Source organism: Micropterus dolomieu, linkage group LG17 (genome assembly GCF_021292245.1).
Source record: "Micropterus dolomieu isolate WLL.071019.BEF.003 ecotype Adirondacks linkage group LG17, ASM2129224v1, whole genome shotgun sequence".
Taxonomy (NCBI): Eukaryota; Metazoa; Chordata; class Actinopteri; order Centrarchiformes; family Centrarchidae; genus Micropterus; species Micropterus dolomieu.
In genome coordinates, this window is record NC_060166.1 from 24,457,453 (window position 1) to 24,479,285 (window position 21,833).

General features: G+C 41.8%; 1 protein-coding gene across 1 annotated transcript in view; it reads left to right on the plus strand.

Moving 5' to 3' along the window:
- Positions 1-9,836: 9,836 nt before the first annotated feature.
- map3k10 (mitogen-activated protein kinase kinase kinase 10) overlaps positions 9,837-21,833 on the plus strand; it is a 48,488-nt gene continuing 36,491 nt past the window's right edge. Inside the window, exon 1 of the mRNA XM_046074862.1 lies at positions 9,837-12,919. Within this exon, the coding sequence (XP_045930818.1) occupies positions 11,923-12,919 (997 nt within the window). The 5' untranslated portion in view covers positions 9,837-11,922. The remainder of the gene's footprint in view (positions 12,920-21,833) is intronic.

Sequence of the window (21,833 nt, forward strand, 5' to 3'; positions counted from 1 at the left end):
AAAGGCAATGAAGACATTACAGAGAGAAAGGGGGCGGCTGCTGCTGCCTTCTCCGCTGCATGACAATTCATCTTAATGGATGTGTATCTGAATGCTCTGTAAATCTCTAGAACAAAGCCTGCTCCCTAGAGAGCCAATGCATGATTTGTGCGTCTGTCATCAATAGTATGTTACAGCGCCGCTCTGAAAAGCCATTTAACATCAGTCCCCTTTGAAAGAGGCATATAGGCTAGAGAGAAACATTAAAAAAGGGGGGAGAATAACAGATAAGATCTCTTAATGTTATGGAAATAAGCACATTCAGTACTGCTCAGGGAGTAAGCAGGCCTATAGCCAGTTATTGCAGTGATTCCTGTGCTTTGTGGCCTGGGATTCAGTGTGAGAACTGAGAAATAACCCAAACAGTCATGTCTGGTTTTCTTACAGTCCTCCTGTCTGTGAAAGGTTCTCCAGTATTTCAATAAAAACAAATCCAAGTATTCAAGTTTAAAATCACCACCTGACAGGTTCTTTAAGTGGACATCCATTTGTACATGTGTAGAGTGACTGAAAGGACATTGATACTTATATACCTGTGTAAATCAGTCTTTATGTACCGCACTTTGCCAGGCTGACTAAATGCTTTGGCTCCTGTAACCATGTAAAAATCTTAACTCCAACAATCCTGTTAAAGTGTGTTGTGGTTGGATGATTAGCCATTCCCTCTCACTCGCTCCCTCTGCTACTAGCGCTGACCAGGGGGAAGGACGCAGGCCGACCTGTGGCAAGAAAGGCCTCCTCCACATCTGTGTTTATCCTCGAGCTAAAACCAACAGGCTATATTTACCCCAGTCAAACATACCCAGCACCAGAGAGGAGTCACGAGAAGATATAGCCTAGTGAGGACCTAGGATAAGCTAAGCCTGGGAGATTTACTCTTATATCCAAACTGAGAAGACCCTAACCTCTGCAAAAGATAGGAAGCACACACTGTCGGCATTAACAGCCCGAATGCAAGCACATTTTGGACATTTACGCATCAGGTTGTGATTCTCTGATTCATTCTCCTCCCTGAGAAGACAACACAGATTGGTAAACACCACCTTGAGGGAATCTGACCTCTGAGGGAGCAGATGAAAAAAGGAGGCAGGCTTGACAGATCAACTGCCTACCTAGAAAATGTTTTATAGCTGCACAGAAGGCCATAAAGCAGAGGCTCATTTCAAGAAACACTCGTCTTTCTGTAAATCTCTGACCTCTTGACAGTCCCATGTATGCTGACTTATGGATAAGACTCTCATGGGAGGCAAATACATCAAAGAGAGTGGGCAGGGCGGGCTTGCAATACTGTTGGTGGGCTATTTCATCTAGAACTGAGCACCTGCACTCTGACTAATACATGTGAATGACGCAGGTTTACTAAATGCACATTCAACTCATGTTTGATCCATCGTAAGAATATCAGTCAAAAAACCCGCTGCACCCGCACATTTACAGCAAGTATTTTTTATTCATGTTTAAACAAGCATCACGACTGTGACAGGCATCTATATACCTATATCTATCTATGGAAGTATATATTAGACAGCTGGAAGGAGTTTTCAGTTTTATTCAGATAGTGCTGCCCTCTGACGCAACTTTTATACATTCAGGTGTGCACAGTTTTCTTTTCAGCTATTTGAGGATCTCACTGTTTACATTGACTCTAGCCCACCCCTGTAGTGACATACACTTTACAGCTAAACGACAGAATCAGTACACAGGTTACACAATTATCAAATAAAATTTCATTTTCAGTTTCCCTCAACAGCCATGCTGGCTCTCACCCACACAGTTCGCGCTTGTTGCTGTCTTTCTTGTTAGACAAGTTAATGGGTAAAATTATCTTAAATCATTATTTATCATAATTATTAATTATCCTAATTTAATGCTAGTTTAAATAATTTAATTTTTTGGTGTGTTTTTATATGTTGTCCTAATACATTTCTTTGCCTTACTTTGACTTTCCTGAATGTGAAAGGTGCTGGACTAACAAACTTACCTTGTTTGTTTTCAGATCATTCGGGGTATGCATTCAAGATGTGCTGTATGGACAAAGCGAGATTGGTTACTAATTTACGGTGTCAAAGTAGGCGTTATTATTTGGAGATATTGCAGCAGGTATCGGGAGCACACCTGGGTCTGATCGGAGGGCAGTTTTTTTGTCTGCTTGTTATAGATTATTTTCTATTTAATAGCAACATTAAAATAAATTGTGCGCGCAAATAGAAACACTAGTTTACCACAGTCAATTGATTTCCCATCTCCATTCAACCCCGACTGGGAGGAGGCTGTGATGCCAGGTGTGATGACGTGTGGTGACCTATTCAGATTAACCGACATTGGTTAAGCCTGCATCAGTAGTCAGGAGCATAAACCAACAGCACGAGGTGGCAATAAACGGGGGGGTGGGGGGTTGAAATATACTTCAAATGAATGTCTATAGCCTGTAGCATGTTAGCTGACACTGAGCTGAATTCTATAAGCTCATTTTTAAGACAATGCTGTTAATATTCATCCCCCTTAAAAACACACGTACGCCGTCACTGAGCACTCTGACATAGACCAGATGGCATAAGGTAGAGTAAGGTTTCATCCTCCCTCTCTGTGACCTATCAGGATACACCCAACATTTGTGATGGATGTGATTTGAGGTGCTTGAGTGTGTTCTTCTGCACACCATGAGAACCCACAATTGTTCTTTCTATTAACCTTTAGTTAGCAGAGACGCCTCCAAGGATTAAACAGAAATCTAGCAATTCCTTCTAAAATTACAAATGCCAGGAGGGCTGCCAAAGTGTCGCGGCTGGGAAAAGAGAACTTTAACTAGACCTGGTGCCAAAACAATCATTGTTGCCTTAAAAACATCTCAAAAAGACGCACTTGGAAAAATGTAGTGTTCACCGAACAGATGACCATGACTGCGTGTGAGATATTTAAAATCATTGTCGAGAATAAAGGAACGGGGAAAAAATCATGATGAGTCACCTCTATCGAGATAGGACACCGTGATTCAACGTAATGTTTACAGGCAAAGTAACTCAGCTGGCCCACATTCATCTCTCTTTGAAGACAGGGTTCTTTGTTCCTGCAGCTGTTTGCAATGAAACACCGGTAGAAGTAGCACAAAATATGAGATGTTCCTCAAGATCACAGACTGTAAGCAACTGTTATCTGGTACCCAGTAGAGACAACGACACACCGACTACATGGAGCCAAAGTTATGAAATGGGCCTAGATCAGCATGGATAATGTGATATCGTTGTAAAAATACCAAAACAAACATGCTTATGCAGATATCATCGACGTGGCAGGAATGAGTTTAGTTTGGAAAGGTGAAGTTTTACCAAAGAAATCGGATTTTGAAATGTTTACATTTTTGAGTTCCACAGTGACTTATTTTTTCTTAACCAAAAATAACGGTTTGTAAATGTTGTAAATACATCTTTGAGTTTGTCGTTTTGCTTTCAATAGCATGGGGTTAAGGAGAGTGATTTTAAGACGTTTTGCATTGACTTTAATTGAGTTACGTGACCCTGTACAACCTGGAGAACAATGTGGCATTTGGCAAAGGGTTTGTTACCCTTAAATTCAGCATTGATGCTCCATTACCGAACACTGGTATGGACTGTGCTAGTTTTTTGATGCTTTAAACTTTACAAATTAATTTAAAAGAAGAACACAAAGAATATTTAGAAGAAACATTTTGTCAGTAACCATTTTTACTTTGTCATTTTGAAGCTAGGAAAGGCAATTTTTTTCTGAAACATTTGTTGTTATATTTAAATCTAATCAAATGCTCGGTTACAAAAATGAAAAAAAAAAAAATCATCCAGTATCTGTGGCTGTAGCAGGACAAGTGTGGCCAATAATTTCATTTGGGAGCAATAAAGGGCTACTTTATTGTTGGACTTGTGCCTTGTCATACTATGACAAGCGAGAAAGGCCCTGTTACGCCATAACTATAGATTCAAACTGCGCCAATGTATCCACACCACAGTCTGAAAATCCTGCTACTTTCTGCAGGTTTGCTTCATCTCTTCGAAGTCACAAGCGCCTGTTATTTTCAAAATATCCATCACAACAGCTTGCAGGGACATGCAGCTGAACTCACTGATGTAATAACTCATACTGAACTACCTGTTCACGGCAGTTTTCTTTCAACAACCAATTAATGGAATTTTTTGCTTTGACAGACAGGTAGAGAGTTCGAAAAAGAGGGCAGGAAAGGAGCATAGAAGGTAAATGTGTCTCTCAAATACAACGGTGAAGGTTATGAGCTCTCTCATGATTGGTGTGTCATTATCATTAAGAAAGACACTGCATACTCAACACGCAGAGGGACTTTCAGTTAAAAGAAACAAAATTGGGGTTGCACAGGCTGATAAGTTCACAAGCCGTAAACAGAAAGTCTGCTTAGCTTTGCTTTTATTATGTAACATTTTCAAACATCCACTGACAGGATGGAAATGTCTTCAAGGAAACTATAAACAGAGGGCATTGTATAACCGACTTCGGCAGTCTGGTACATAGCCTGTGATCAAAGGGAACTGGATTTACAATATGGAGACAACATGTCATTATTATTCAGCATAAACGTCACATTTCATTTGATTTCCTCTCAAACCAAAGATGAAATGCAGGACTTCCCCACTGCACAGCAAATACTGGGCAGTGCTGAGCTCAAGCACAGGCTGGTATGCATGCAGTAGGATAACCAGGGCAAGACGCTTCAACATCATTCTCAGATTTTCCCCAGTAATAATTATTCCATTAGTTCCAGATGGGAGGCAACCAGAGTGAATGATGCCCAGAATATGTGCAGTACTGCCATGCTCTGCCGCTCTTGCAGGACATATCCATCATCCTGATACTCGACGTGTCATTTCCTGAGGGCTGGGGAATACAGCAGCAGCAGCAAGGGGGATCTCAACTAAAGAGAGGCATCATCACCTCTCCATTTAATATACACGCTCGGCTGCACACACAAACAAACATGCATATAGGCTATATGTGCACACATGTCTACTACGCACTGTTGACAGCTGATCAGAGTCTGCATGTCTAACCACAGTAGGAGCAAAACCGATCCTCATTTTATCATCACATTTAAAATATGTTGCACAACCTATTACGGCATTTACAACTACTGCACCACTAAGTTACGTGCGCCAAAATATTTCCCATGCAGCTCAGTCTGAAACAAATCTCCAGCCAAGGTAACTTCCGATTGCAGCGCAACTACTCGAAATTCAAAGCTCGTCCAGGCTAAGTAGCTGGCTAGCGCTGCCCCCAAACAAAGCTCCCATTGTCTGGAACTTGTAGTCTTACCGTTTTCTCTTGGCCCTCACAACCGTGATTAACTCAGGTGCTAAAAACTACAAACCCGAAGTCGGCAAATCATTACGAGCATGCGCACTGGAACCTTAACGATCAGGAAGGTTGTGGAATATTTTGTAGTTAATACAATTTTGCGGGTAGCGGCATATTTAAGGCTACATATCTACTCTGCTGAATGGCCGGAGGTCGAAGTGAAGCACTGAGCCGGTGTAAACGGGTGTAGGCGGTACACAGACTAACGGCTGAGTCGTAGTAAGGAGCCCGTTCTCTGCATTGACTGAAGTTGCTCGGCTGCCTCTCGGTGCCTCGCTAACGCTGTTAGTTCACTCGTCACTTTTCAGCGCTTTTGAATAACCCGCACTGTTCAACCAAAACTGTTCAGAGAAAACCAGAAGAGCACACTTCTTACCTAGCGCTGCTTCTACTCCGTTAAAATATTTCTCCAGACATTGTGGAAACGCTGGTCGGCCGACGGTAAGACTGCCTGTTCCCCGAGCGCGACGTTGCCAAGAATGCTCAACCGAAACCACGGCGGAGCTGCGCCCGCACACTCACTGCGCAGGCGCAGCTCCGGTTGGCGCAACCTACTGATAGTAACACACAGGGGGCAGCACACTACTACTACTACCGCTGGGAATGTGGACACACACATAGACACAGTTTTAATGACCATCTGGTAAATGTGACGGAGTTTTACTGTTAATATTAAAGGCACTGGTAACTTCATCTGAGTGTAAACACTAGAGGAGCATTCTGTGTATTTATGATGCTGCATGCACATTTTGATCATGCATGACACACAAATTAGTCAACAGCACAACCTTGTGGTTGCTAAACATAATCAGTCCTCTGATATGTCAGTATGTATTTCACAAATTAATTTAGGTAAGTTTAAGAACTGTTTAGTTGAAAAATAAAATTTTTTGTTTTTTATTCATTCAATATCATCATTTTCACTTTCATGTTTTGGGAAAAGAACAGAAAACATCAGGGGTAAAAGTAAATATGAAAAAGTAGAAGACAAATAAAAGACTACAAGTAGTCAAATGACCGGTACATTTAATTTCCACTGCGGTCTTAATCTTTGCACTAAAGTTTGTAAATAATTTGTAAATTATTGTTGTTGTTTTTTGTCTCGCTTTCACTGTGGGCCATGAGAGAAATGCAAATTCAATCCTCTGTGTGCCTTGTAATGGTAGAATTGACAATAAAATTCCCTTTGAATCTTTTTTCAAATGTGTATTTTCTGCTTTTGTCATCTGGTTATGATCATATCAAGGCATACATGAATACAAAATGGAAGAAAAATTTTATTCATTATTATTATTTATTTTAAAAAGGTCAATAATACTACTTTGCAACTAATTTGCAGGTCTTATTGGTGTATTGACCCTGACTGATCAGATTTAATCAGACCATCTTTAGGAAAAAGTTCACTGGTGACCTTCTTAAATAAACAAAATAAAATAAAACATGCATTATGCTACAATCAGTTAGGTAGTGACAAAATAAAACACAGTGTTCTTTCTTTCCCTTTTTGTGTAATTAAAGTTGCACATATGGAGTAAAGAGATATCCTGCCTGGAGGAGCAAGATGCAGGTCTAAAACATGGACCTGACTTTTGTGCTTTTAATGGAATTGCATTATTTGTACACTGTTGTGTCATATTTTATACATTGCAGTGTACTCTTGCCTGTATTTATGGACAAGTCACTGAGAATGTGACCTTCTCAGCAAACCAAAAGTATATTTCCTGCAAATATATCTCCTCTGTGGTTTTCGGCAACAATGGAGCCAGACAGTCTTCAGAGACAACTTGTTCATTGTACGTATCCTGATTTCTGAAGTTCCAAGCATCTTCCTCTGAACCAGAGGATGGAGGAGGGAGATCCAGTGATAAGGATGACTTCACTTCCACCTCAGCCCTCTGTCCTCTAAGCAGTACTGAACTGAGAGTAGAATGCAGGAAATGGTGATCTTTTGGAGGAAGCGGTTTCTCCAAACAAACAAACACACAAAAATAACTACAGAGGCGAAAAACTGTGGATGAAAAGGCCTAGAGAATTAAGTACTCAAATAATGCCCCTATTTTCAGAGGTGGAAGAAGTATTTAGATCATTTACTACACTGTAAAAATACTGTTACAGGGTATAAGTAAAAGTCCTGCGTTCAATAATTAAACAGTATAAGAAAGTATAAAAGTTTTAGCAATAAAAAGTAGCAAAAGAAACAATATTATAATTAGGCAAGACAATAACTCTTGGCCCTCACTGGAATGCCACCGTATCATATTTCAACTTCAGTCTTTATTGTTTCTTTTTAGAAAAGTAGATGAAAAATGAATGGGATAGAATATACAATAAGATGAACTGAGCCTATGGGGAGAAACAGGTCTACAATCTATTTAGACAACATTACTGTTTATGACCTTTCTTCCTTAATTTACATATCAACCATTTTCCCAGCCTTTTTCAAAACACTCCTACTTCCTTTTAAATCTTAAGTTCAGATTCTCCATCACTATGACATCTTCCACAGTGGTCATCCATTGTTTGTAATTTGGTACTTCAGTCTTGAGAGTACTCTGTGACTGCCTTCTTTCCGGCGGTGAGGACAATCTTGAGTAAGTACTGGTCTCCAACATGCACAGATCCTTCCATGTACCAAGTACAAAACAAGAAATGACTGGGGGATTTCATATCCCAATACCTCACACAGAACAAAATGTATATCATCTCAGAAAGGTTGTATTTTCAACTCCAAAAAATATGTGTATATAATATAGGATGTATTTCATTCTAATTTTTCTTTATTTTTTATTATAAGTGTATCTTATTTGTAGATATGATGTTATCAGATCATACAAGATATATTTTTTAGAAACTCATATTTTTTGTGTAAAATTTTAGTCTGAAATGTAAAGCTGTCAGATAAATGTAGGTGAGTAAAAAGTTCAATATTTGCCTCTAAAATGTAGGGGAGTAGAAGTATAAAGCAGCTTAAATGTAAATAAAGTTAGAATTAAGTGTGGTACTTGAGTAACTGTACTACAGTTACTGTCCAGCACAGCTTATTTCAGAAAATACATAGGATAGCAAGCTACCACTAAATTACTTTGCGTTTCACTCGTTATACACCAGAGGTCAGTAGAGCTTAACGTTTGAGAGGAGTCAATACTACACCTGTATATCCTCTGAATAAGCCATTGATTTATTCTATTTTAAAATGCAATGAAATTCATTACACATTAGGCCACATTATTATTATTTTAGATCATAAAACAGAACTAATTCAGGTTTTCTTTGTTTTAATAAACCATGTGTTTAATTCACAACAACATGTGTCTGTGCTCAATGTGTTCAATGTGCACACAGTGGCAGAGCCAGGCACTTTTCATAGAGGTGGCAAAGCTGAGGGCAGTACTCGCTTTGGGGTGGCAAAGAAATCAGTATCTCGTTCAGTCTTTCTGCGTGGTATGGTGCTGCACAGAGGTTAAATAATGATGTTTGCTTATGGCCAAAATGTTTGTATCTAAAATACGCCCCTGAGGAACCCATCCAGAGGACACTAATTGACCCCCTAACCTGGGTGGGCCTTTTGTGCTATGTATCAAACTTAATTCTGATTGACAGATACCAAGCGCTACACTCAGATCATCATAGTGTTATACAGGACCCAAAATTTATCATGCAGTCTGCCAAACAACAACAAACCTGCAGCCATAAACATGAACACACAGTCATACTGAGCTGTCTTACTCTAATGAACCAGGTGATTTGTATTCCCCTTCCACTGTGCTAAAACATCACAATAGTGAAAGCCACAGCCGAAAAGCAAGCCCTGGCTCTCAGACTCTTTTTCCATAAGTCCCAACTTGAAAAATAGCACTGTGTTTGAGAGCCAGTATTTTAAAACTCACTGGTTTTGAAAAATACTATAAGTTGCTGTGCACTGAGATACATTCCAGTTTAACATCCTGCTCACAGAAAAACAAGTCAGCTCCAGCTCATATACTCATTTCATTTAAGAAGAATCTTAGATGAACTCGTCTTCAACTACATGAGCCTAAAAGTGTCCTTGAGCAACATACCCAATTGCAGTTAGCTACAGGGCTGTTGTTATCTTGCTGACCTTTGGCCCTTGACCTTGTTGGGAGGGAAACAAAAAGCTGCATTTTCCTGTGAGAATAAATGTAAGACAATTTCCAAATAGCCTAAATAACCATCTTCAAAGACAAAGCCATGCACTGTAGTACAGAATAAAATAACTATATCTTAGATGGCACGCCTTTTCCTTATGATTGTAGCCCATTGCTAATTATTTAGTTACGTGAGCTGCCAGAATGATGTAGGTCAGGCAGAAGATCCCTCAGGAACTGCATTACCCACAGTGCAACAGCAGAGCCTCGCCACCACCATAGTATAGCTTTCCAGCAAACCCTGACGCCCTCCTCTCCCCAGACCCTCTCCGTCCTGCACGCTGAGCTGAAGATCTGCGCACATGTGATGGGTGTAAGTGCGCACACATTCTGCGTGCCTCAACCCATCCCTATGACTTGTGGATCAGTGACAGAGGAAGCACTTGTCCCGACGTATGTGGACGGCGCCCCGGTGTATTTGGATGCAAAGTCAGCCCACAGACTGACAGCTCGGTCCTCGAAATGTCACGTCTTTTTTGGAGATAAAGCCTGAGTGAATACGGCGGACCTCCGGACGGCTGGCTGATCAGCACGGACAGGGACTCCCGAGAGCGTTTTAGCCTACTTAGTCGCCAAATTTGGGTTACTGACCTGGATGGTGCCTCGTAACTCGGATGCAACCACACGCCCATGCGACGATCGGTGGATGTTGCTGTCCAGGTTAGGTTACAGTAAACCATAATTGTTTACGTATTTCAATAAAGCTGTCTAGGCTGTGTGGGCGCGGATAACGCATAACTGGATATACTAGTCTACTTACAACCTTTTTTTTATAACACCATATTATAATAACCGCATTGTATTATTATTATTAGGGCCTATTATTATTAAGACGGAGTATCAAGCTATTCATAAAGGAAACATGGAGCCGGAGTGGATTTCTTCATCGCCTTATCTCATCTCGTCCACTCGGATCAGAGATAGCCTACTGTAATTCTGCACTGCCTCCATACCAACCTTCGTTAACAATATTGGCTGATGGTTTCTGTCTCTCCCGAAGAAGTCATGGATGTTTAAAAAAAGAAAACTCAGCTTCGCTACAAGACTATTTAGCCTATTGATGATCTGACGCTGACCATGCTGACAGGACAATGATAAATGTTGGCATCCCTTTACTGTCTCCAGTGAATAAGAGTTTCTTTTCTAACCGAGGATTTGTCACTATCACAAATGTACGTACAAATGTAGCCTGGCTGCACAATCGACTGAACCAGGCCGCTGCACAGAGACGGAGGCGGGTTTGTTGTGCTCAGACTTTGCTGGATACTGAACATGGTGCCACTTTACAGCTCCGCATTGAATACCTGCCGCCCAACCACCGTCGGCTTGTTTCTGTAATTCCCCAGCTGTCTTAAAATGGACGGGGCCTTTTTGATAAAGGCTATTCAGGGACGTTGAACCGGCTCACGAATAGCCATGCATGTAAGATTTAGCCTGGACCGGCTTTTCGGGATGTAGGGCGAAAACCGCAGTAAACACAGTAGCCTATAGAAGAGGAAACAGCCCATATTCATGGAGATGGCTGGCGGGTGAGGTGCATCTACACTGGGCTGGATGAAAAATAATGAGAACCCCTGCTCAGAGGATTTCACTCAGCTCAAACACAGATTGCATTTTTTTTAATGGCCGCCTAAATAGTCCCTATTTCATACCACAATTAATCACTTGTGGTTTTATTATCACCTCTTAGTGTCTGCAGCTCTCAGAGTCATGGCAGTCGTTCTCAATGGGCTGATATTACAGAAGAGGGTCAAAACAATAAATCATGAGCCCTTATACGTTTTTTTTTTAGCTTAATGTAGATGAACTCTTTTTAATTGTAAAGTATAATATAGGCAATTCTTCAATCAAGTAGCCTATGTAACTGTTTTAGTAATTGTAGGCAGAATTTGAGAGACCAGTGAGAGAAATTATGTGTGGATTTACTTTCACAACTCATTCACTGATCAGGAACTCTGCAGACTGAAGGCATCATCATTTCTGAAGGATTTAATCAGACTGAGATAAACACATATTCTGCTCTCCTGTGAGAGTCTGGCAGCTTTTTCTAAAAGACAGAATTGTGGAAACAATCAATTAGTTTTCTGGGGGGGGTGGGGGGGGGGTGCACCACACTCATAAAATTCCCTGCTGAGTGTCATTGTTCGACCTGATGTACGTTGTCCCTGAGTGAACTTGCCTTTGGGAATACATGTTACTTACACACTGCGTAGCAACACCACAGGAGCAACCGGTGACAGGATTTGGCACAGTTTCAACAGCGAGCTGTGTGATGGGGGGGAGCAGTCGCGGCTCTCTGGTCCTCTGATCCCATCTCCCCTCCACTGGTGGTCGAGGACACCTCGTCTCTGTCAATGGGCCCTGTATGGATTTTGTGCCTGAGTTGACAGAGGGCAGACCTACAGCGTCAAACAGCAGTCAGGCTTTCATGAACCCATACGGCAGAGCGAGCAGCACGGCAGCCCCCCTGTCCTGCACCAGCTGCGGGGGCTGCTGCTCCCCACCTCCCCCTTGCCTAATCCCGCCCTCCTCAACTACCTCCTCTTCCTCCTCCATGCCCCCAAATATGACCCCTCCGCCGCCGATGTGTCCAGCCCCCATCGTGCAGGTGGAAAATGGAAGCAGCTGGAACTCCTCCACCATCTCCTCCTCCGGCTCCCCGGACTCCCACCCTGATCACCACTGTGGGGCCCACAACCCCAACCCCTACTGGACGGCAGTGTTCGACTATGAGGCCACTGCAGATGAGGAGTTAACCCTGCGGCGTGGGGACCTTCTTGAGGTTCTCTCCAAAGACTCCAAAGTGTCTGGGGACGAGGGTTGGTGGACAGGCAAGATTCAGGACAAGGTGGGTATCTTTCCATGCAACTACGTCACGAGGGGGGGCGCTGCCAACTACCAGCAACTGACTGCAGGAGGGCTGGTGGCAGGTGGGGTGGATGACTGCCCTGTGGAGATAGACTTCACAGAACTGTTCCTGGAGGAGGTGATTGGAGCTGGTGGGTTTGGGAAGGTGTACAAAGGAGTATGGCGAGGAGAAGAAGTAGCAGTAAAGGCCGCAAGGCAAGACCCCGATGAAGATATTAGTGCCACAGCAGAGAGTGTGCGGCAGGAGGCCAGGCTGTTCTGGATGCTTCGGCACCCCAACATAATCGCTCTCCGTGGGGTCTGCCTGCGGGAGCCCAACCTGTGCTTGGTGATGGAGTATGCCAGAGGGGGGGCTCTGAACCGAGCGCTTGCTGGAAAGAAGGTTCCTCCAAGGGTCCTGGTGAACTGGGCGGTCCAGATTGCCACAGGGATGGACTACCTGCACAACAAAGCATTCGTACCAATCATCCACAGAGACCTCAAGTCCAGCAACAGTAAGTACTGCAAGCAAGTGTGACTTGTCCTCTGTGTAAATAAGCAAATTATATAATGTCTGATTCATTCACGTTTATAAGACCGGTGATAATATGAGAACTGAAGAGGAGTTTTTCTTGGGGGTTAAGCAACAAAAAATTTAAAGGGCCAGAAGGTCTCTCTCATCAAACCGGAACCCATTTTGTATGTAAAACAGAGCAACAAGAACAAAACCCAGCAGGGACTGAGACCAGACACTAATGCCAGAAAAAACACCTTTTTGAAAACATTGAGCAAAACCTGAGCTGGATCTTTGTCAGGCTAGAAACATTTGCAGTTGCTAACACCCCTCTATATTTAACAAAACAATTCTTAGCACAAAGTCGATGGATTGAATTTTTACTGGAGTTTGCTCAGTTGTTATGAAAATGTTTCGGTCGATATCATGTGACCTAAAGTGAACACGTGATAGCAGGTGGTCATATACAGGTTGGAGATTGTAAGGGTGTTATCACGTGACCAGAATGTGGTTGAAGGCGCCAGAATATTTACATTCAATAGACCTGTGCTAAGATATTTGTTGTCCCAGTACAATTTCCAAGGTCAGTTAAAAAGCTTAAAGCTCACCCGTCTGTATGTATCATCTAACACACTGCTGAGAGGCTCAGTGAGGAAAAGTGGGGTCAAACACCAGGTACATATGTGAGGCAGCACATATGTAAGTCTAATATGTTTATTAGGTGCATCTGGCTAAAACTAATGCTATTCAACTGTCCTGCGTTAAATCCTCCCTTCATGTTCGTAATGTTCAGTTTGTGTTGAGTCTCCTTTTAAAGAGATGTTTATTCAACTTTATGGTCATTTTATATTGCTTTACTCTGAAAACTGTGTCTAATATGTTTTCTGTCCTCATTAATATTGTCTGGTAGGCAAAATGGAACAATTGAAATATTACAACATTAGAACTGTGATATGCAGTTGAAAGCTCAAGAAAAAGCTAGTAAGTGGATCTTGAGTTATTGTCAAAACTTGTTTCAACAAAAACTGAGCATTATAACTTTCATGAATGTAGGATTTATGACAGGACTGTTGTATTGGAATGCATTAGTTTTAGCTAGGTGTACCTATTAAACTGGTAACTGTGTAGTTTTCTCCCCCGCTCATTGTTTTTGAACAAATTAGTGCAACAACAGTATTTTGTTCAGACAGGTGATGATACTGATATGAATCCGACTCTATTGTGACAGTGTTTTTGACACAAGGAGGAAATAATAGGCAAACAATATCACAACATGTTGTGCACAGCAACAATGTTATCAGGATTTTTTGAGGCCTTCTCGTAATAATTTCACGACAGAAATGTGATTATCAAATGTTGTCATTGAAACAGTGGTTTCTTCCAAAAGCTGGCACTCGATGAGAACCTAACTTAACTTAAATTGGACACAGCAGGGTAGACTAAGTCCTGGAGAGCTGGTATTCTTCTGCCATCTTTTCCCTGTCAGCTCTTGAATTTCCCTCAGGATAAATAAAGTATATATCTATCTATCTATCTATCTATCTGCACCTCCTCCTGCTCTTCATCCTCCTCTTTCCTCCCCTCCTCAAGGAGAGCAGTTCTGCTCTGCAACTCACTGAGCTATTTTTGGTCCTTTGTGCTACTTGCTGTTTAAAGACGCAGTTACAGTTGTTGATGCATCAAAGAAATAACACACAACGAGTATCTTAAGTGCATTTGTGTGTGTGTGTGTGTATATATGCAGGTCAGAGTGTGTGTGTTTATCAAGTGACATGAGTGATGCAGGAGGGAGTGTACAAATATGGGTGGTGTGCAGGATGCTGACTAAAGGCCCTTTAAAGAGAGAGACAACAGAAGTAAGTGTAGCTCACTTTTCCATCGTGTCGCTCTCTTAAACATGCATACCCTGTTCCCATCTCTTTACTCTCCCTTCTCCCCTGTGAGGCTCTAACAGTAACGATGGGGGATCAGATGCGTATTGGACAGCAGAGCCTTGACAACAACACCATAACACTGCCGTTCCATGGTGACACGGGCAGTGCTTCTGTGTCACTGAGTCATATAGCTGCTAGCTGCTGTCAGTTGTTGCCCAAAATGTCAGTCTCCCAATTTATTTATTGAGTATTGTCTGTGTGGAAACAGCATGAAGCAAGAATTGCGGGAATGTTTCAGGAAGGACTTGGGCCCTGTTTCCCCCTTGAATGATGAATCCTGCTGAAAATTTGTGGGGGCTACTTGTTAAGTATGTGATTAGTCTGTGAGGGATGTTTGCATTAGCCTGGCCCATAAGGGTAAAGCATGGGATGTAAGTGAGAGAGAGGCAGAGGAGAGAGGTATTGAGTCAAAAGATTGGGAGAATACAGTGGTGGACGAAGTATTCAGAGCTTTACTTAAGTAAAAGAAGCTATACTAGAGTGTAAAGATAGTTACAAGTAAAGGTCATGCATTTAAAATGTTACTTAAAGGTTCAGTGTGTAATATTTAGGAGGATCTATTTACAGAAATGCAACATAATATCCATAACAATGTTTTCAGCGGTGTATAAAGACCTTACATTACGAACCTTTTATGTTTTTATTACCTTAGAATGAGACACTTCTATCTACATACACCGCGGGTCCTATAGTAATATCTTATAATTTATTAATTGATTTATATTTTGTATTAGTTAATAATTAATAATCTAAATCTGCATACAAGTATTGTAAAGATATCAAAATAAAGGTAACGTAGTAAAAAGTACAAAATTTCCCTCTGAAATGTAGTGGAGTACCTCAAAATTGTACTTAAGTACCTTACTTGAGTAAAAGTACTTAGTTACTTTCCACCACTGGGAGAATAACAATAATAGAGTGGAATAGATCAAGTTGTGGAGAGAAAAAAAATCGGGGACCAGAGAGAAGTATCGAGCGAGAAAGGAGACTGATGGGAAAGAGCATGAGAAGGAGAGCGCGGGGATAAACAGCGGTTCATCTCAGTTTAGGGTTACATCTCAGCTCATTGTCCAGGTGCGCTGGTCTCAGGTGTCCTCTTCAGTCCGCCGACCACTTGGCATCACTGCGGTTACTGAGCAGCTCAGGCCCCCGAGCCTCTCCTCTGTCTTCCATCAGCCGGCTCCTGCGCACTGTAAACAATCCTCATCCTCCCACAGAAGAATTCATCAAGGCATAACATGACACTGCTCATAGAGTCAGTGTGCGTTCAAAACTTCACAAACATTTTACAAAACACAGAGGATTTTATTTTTGGCTCACTCGCATGCTTTCATCTAATTTTATCCCAGCCAAATTAAAGTTGGTTTTTTTTTTAAGTGTGTCCGCCTACATGTGCGAGAGTGTTTTAACCTGCTGAGTGTTGCTGTCGGTCAGACCCACAGTTGTGAGTGTGTCTGTGTAATGGGGATAATCTGATTACCATGACCTCCTTAGAGTGATGTCACAGCATGTTTGCGGGTTGGCAGGTAATTTCCCCCCGTGGTCACCTGCCACTCTGATCCCGGATCAACCTCTAGCTTCTCAAAGCATAGGGCACCAGTCCTCCTTGATTGGCTCGAATGACACATGGGATTAAAGTAGAAACAATGGAAAGATTCACAGTGCTCTTGATCACTAGATGTAGTGTATTGATATAATATCAGTATAATTATATGAGACATGGGCTGCAACTTCCATCATCAATTAATCTGTTGATTCTTTTAATTTTATTAGTCGTCTGACCAACATTTCAAAACCCAAAGATAATCAGCTTACTATCACAGAAGACTAAGAAAACCAGTGACTATTCACATTTTATGGATCGATTTGGGATGTCTATATCATGCTGATATAGCCTACATGTTATTTTTCATAATTTATATATGAGTATATATGGTATGAGTAATGCTTGTTGTACACAGCGTCAAAACATCAAAAGTGCACCGCATGTGGCAGGACATGTATGTGTTTATGTAGGAGAGAGAGGACAGCATGCGTAAAGCATGTTTGCAGAGGACCCATTTACTGATTTTTATATATATATATATATATATTTCTAGAGCCTTCGACCAAATCACACAGTCCTTATTGAAGTCTATAAATTTACTCTTAATTCTCTTAATTAGACATACGCGATGAGACAAAGCACAGTTGGTATTACCTGCTGTAGCTTCAAATGGAAGCCATGTTTACACAGTAAACAATCATCTGAATAGCGTCTCACCAGGCTTGTCAAGTATGCTGTTTGCTGATAGAGTATTTAGATTACAAAGCAAGAAAAGGAAGAAAATGTAATAAAACTAGAATGGGCATTTTCTTTTAATTTTGGATGATGTGTTGAACAAGCTACCATGACATGAACAACAGCACTGCACATAAGTGCTGTAATAGCTAGTTAACAGATTAGCAAGGCGAGAAATGGCAAATAGTCGCAGTCATTGAAAAGCCTGCATCTGGCTGTGTGTGTGTGTGTGTGTGTGTGTGTGTGTGAATATTAGAGTAGGTCTGTTGAGGAAAGGATTAGAGTAGTGGCCAGTGCTACTGCTAATCCCTCAGAGAGACAGAGCGGTGATGGCAGAGACTGTGACTAACTGGAGTGTGAGCTAGCTTTACATAGCTAACTGCTGCACAAAAGGAAGAGGAAGAGACCGCTATTATATATGACGTGTGGATGGCTCGTATTGATTAGTGATGTTTCAGCTGTATTATTAATGTAACAACCCTACTTTAAATCACAATTATGTTTCACTAATGACCTGGAGCTGCTGTTCATAAGTTAAAACCATAGTGGATGTAGCCTCTGTGACGTCACCATTTGTGGAATAGAGCTTTGAAGCCTTGAGTTTGGCATTTCGGCTGTCGCCATCTTGTTTTTTTAGAACCAGAAGTGACTGAATTTGGATGAGAGGGCAGAGCTAGCTAGCTTGGTTAGTAAGGCAACAGTAATAAAAGTAATTCACAGTAACTGTGACATTAATTGGGATGCTAATTTTGAAAAACAGACTCAAAACAAAATGTACACCTGCCTCCTTAGAGTGTATTTCAGGACAACCTAACATTTTTAGGTGACCAAAATGTTTAAATTAACTTTCATCAACTGTAAACACACTGTGAAAGGATCAACATTCTTAGAAGGAGACACTGACAGCACCCAAAAACCATAATTTACAAAATGACCATCATGCTGTATTGAAGAAGACTTCAAACTACCCCAGAGACCATAAACTCATTTGGAAAGATTTATTGAGGTAAAAAATCAAGCGAGAAGTAATTTTGTCATTGACTCCAATGCAATCAGACATCTTTTTGCATGTTGAGTCGCCCCCTGCTGGCCCTTAGAAGCAACGCAGGATTAAGGCACTTCCACATTAACTTCACTTTTTAGATCCAGAGGCTTCCTCTTGGTTCAAACTTAGCTAGTATGTGGAGATTTCAACATAAATAAATAACATTTTGCACAATACAAACCCAGGGGTGATGTAGCTAACACTGAACCAACTGACAAAGCTTACAAATGTTAACTTGCTAATATACAAAACATTTAGAGAAATGGACAACACATCTAACTTGATGTTAAATCACATTTCAGAAAAACAGCACAACAAACCTCAAATTATTTCTATTTATTACATCTAATTTGGCTTTCAAATCATACCTACATTTACAAAGGATCGGCAGTCAAGGGGACCCTAAAACTGTTATGTTACAGCCAATGACTTCCACCACTGGAAAGCTGTGTAACATTAACTTAGCTCTCCTTATAAGCTAGGCTCCTTACATGCTTGCTAATAACTTTTTTTAAGCTGGGTCTCCGACATTGACAGCGTTGTGCTGGACAGATTTGTGCCGCTGTGTTCATGAGGGAGAGAGAGCGAGAGAGAGGGACGAGTGAGAGGATGTGCTGCGTGAATGCGCTACAGCTCTCTGCAATCAAATATGATTTTAAATAGGCAGGCACCCACAAATAAATGAACGTATGGGAAACACTGCATAGTTGACTGCTTTTGGATTGGGCTACAGATGTTATCTAGCAACCATTTTCCCCTTTACAATCACTAGTTTGACACTAGTGGTTATTAACATTCAATACTTATACAACCCAACCCTGATACTTCGAAAGCTGCATATTTACAGATGCAGATGCATTGTCCTTTCCTGCCTTATCTTTGAATTTTGATTAATTTTGTGTTTTATGTGACATGTCTGCAAGCTTGGTGCATGTGCAGTTGAGTATGTAGGCGTATGGAGGTTGGAAAGCTGGACATGCTGGCGCTAGGGCAGAGCACTCACAGGCCTACTATCTCACACACACACACACACACACACACACACACGTTCACGCTACAACAGAGCAACAATGTCCCCATTCTGACACAGCAGCCAAAGACAGAGCGAGAGCAGGGCTTACAATGACAGGAGTCACTGCGGGGCTGGGGGGAGAAGGATTGGAAATGGAGGCAGCGAGGGGCGGCCGTGAATGACAGAGCGGAGAGATGGATGGAGACAAGGAAGGATGGGTAGAGGCACAGGGAAGGAATGGCTGTAGAAACCCCTGCAGGCTCGGTTGGGAAAGGGAATGGGGAGATGGATGGGGGAAGGGAGCGATAAAGGCAGGACTAGGGAGAAGTAGAAGGCCAATTGAGAGGAGGTCAAACCATCCTTCCTCTCCCAGTGAGCTGGCTACTGATTAAGGCTAACAGTCTTGATGGACTGTAGGCAGGGTTGGGAGGATTACTTTAAAAATGTAATCCGGTACAATTACTAATTACTTGTATGTAAATGTAATCAGTAACGTAATCCAAGTACCAAAAAATAAAAGTAATGTAACCTGATTACTTTTAGTTACTTTTGGATTACTTCAATGCCAAATAGGCAAATGAAGTATCAATGATGCGTTGTCTGCTCAATGTATTTTTAGAGAAATATACAAAATCTTCCATTCCCATGAAATTAAAATCCATGTAAACTTCATGTTTAAATGTTTTTATATGGGGGGGGGGTGGTTGATGATTGCGGGGTGATCCTGACTGGGAACCGTAGCCGAGCGAGCAGGCAACAAAACCTTGCTCAGCAGGCTCCCAGTGAACACGGCATGAACAGGACCGAACACAGCTTCAAAGACCAACAGGGAATCCAGTATTGAGATGATTTACACAGAGCTTTCTGATGGATAGCTTTACTTTTTGCTAAACCGCTGACTGCCTTATCTGCCTGTATCTGTGGTTGGATAGCTCGGTCGGTTAGCCGTGCTGCTAGAGGTTCTATTAACTTACTCAGCCCCGGGGTGCTAAGGGCCAAACCCGGCAAGAAAACCACCTCGGTACTGTATTCCCAGTGCTCAAACTGGCCTCTGTCGGTCTCAGAGGATGTGTTCAGTCCCGGTCCAGCTGCCGTGTTCACTCACTGAGAGCTGGAACCAGTCCCCACAGAGTCTGCATGACGGGGTAGGGGCGTAAACAAACATTTGGCGTTACTGGCGACTGTAAACGCCAATCAATGTCTGCGACAGGTCCCTCCCTTGCTTTGTGTTTTTACAGAAACACGGACAGAAACCTTAGACTGTATATAAAAAGAGGCAAATAGCACTGCGTTTTCTGTTTCATGGAAACTTTCTGCTTAATAAACCCTATGAGTAATCCCTGATTTTACAAAATATACCTGTAATCTGATTACATATACACATATTTTTTCTGTACTGTACCAGAAAACAGTTACTACTTTTTTGTATCCTGATTACATAACACCGTAATCCGTTACTCCCCAACCCTGACTGTAGGCTGCACTGTGTCTGCCTGTACTTCTAGGCCTCAAGACACACTTCAAGTTCAAATTATAGAACAACTGCAACCAGATGAACACCAGCATGTGCAGGTGTTGTAAGAGGTGATAACCACTAAAACAGGTTCTTCATCATGACAAGTTGAGTTGTAGTAAATGTAACGTTTCAGAATCAGCCTTATTGCCAGGTATGTGTACACATACGAGGAATTTGACTCTGGATTGTACAATGCTGACGATATGCTTACTTATACAATAACACAATAGTACAGTAATAAATCAAACACAGGCTACAGTATAGAGAACACATATATACACACTATAAAGAAAAACATACAGACAGATTGGGACAATAGTGCAATGAGCAGAGTGCAAAGGATGCAGGAGAAAATTATTATTACCATTAATGTTATTATTATGTACATTGGAGGTGGTTGTGATATACAGGTGCACATACAAGCATACATGTACACAGTGTGATGAGTGCAAAGGAGGCTGGGATAAATAAGTATTATGTGCAGGTGTTATGTACATGAGGTAGGTGCATTTGGTATACAGTACATATAATATGACAATATGTAGAGCTTTGAAATGGAGAATGATGAATAAATAAATAAATGGTAAGTGGAAGCCAGTAAACAGGAATTATTGCACAGGAATTGTTCCTGACATTGTGAGTCAGAGTCAGCTCTTCATCAGAGTGATGGCTTGTGGGAAGAAACTGTTCCTGAGTCTGTTGGTTTTGGTGTACAGTGCTCTGTAGCGCCTACCGGAGGGGAGAAGCTGGAACAGGTTGTTTCCGGGGTGAGATGGATCTGCAGTGATGTTTACTGCCTGTTTGCCCTCTGGAAATGTATAAGTCCTGAATGGAGGGCAGGTTGGCACAGATGATCTGTAATCTGCAGTCCTGACTGTCCGTTTTAGTCTGCTCCTGTCCTTTTTGGTGGCAGATCCAAACTAGACAGTGATGGATGAGCAGAGGGCAGACTGGATGATGGCTGTGTAAAAGTGAATCAGCAGCTCCTTAGGCAGGTTGAGCTTCCTGAGCTGGCGCAGGAAGTGCATCCTTTGCTGGGCCTTCTTGATGATGGTGTCAGTGTTGGGCTCCCACTTTAGGTTCTGGGATATAGTGGATCCCAGAAACCTGAAGGATTCCACAGCAGA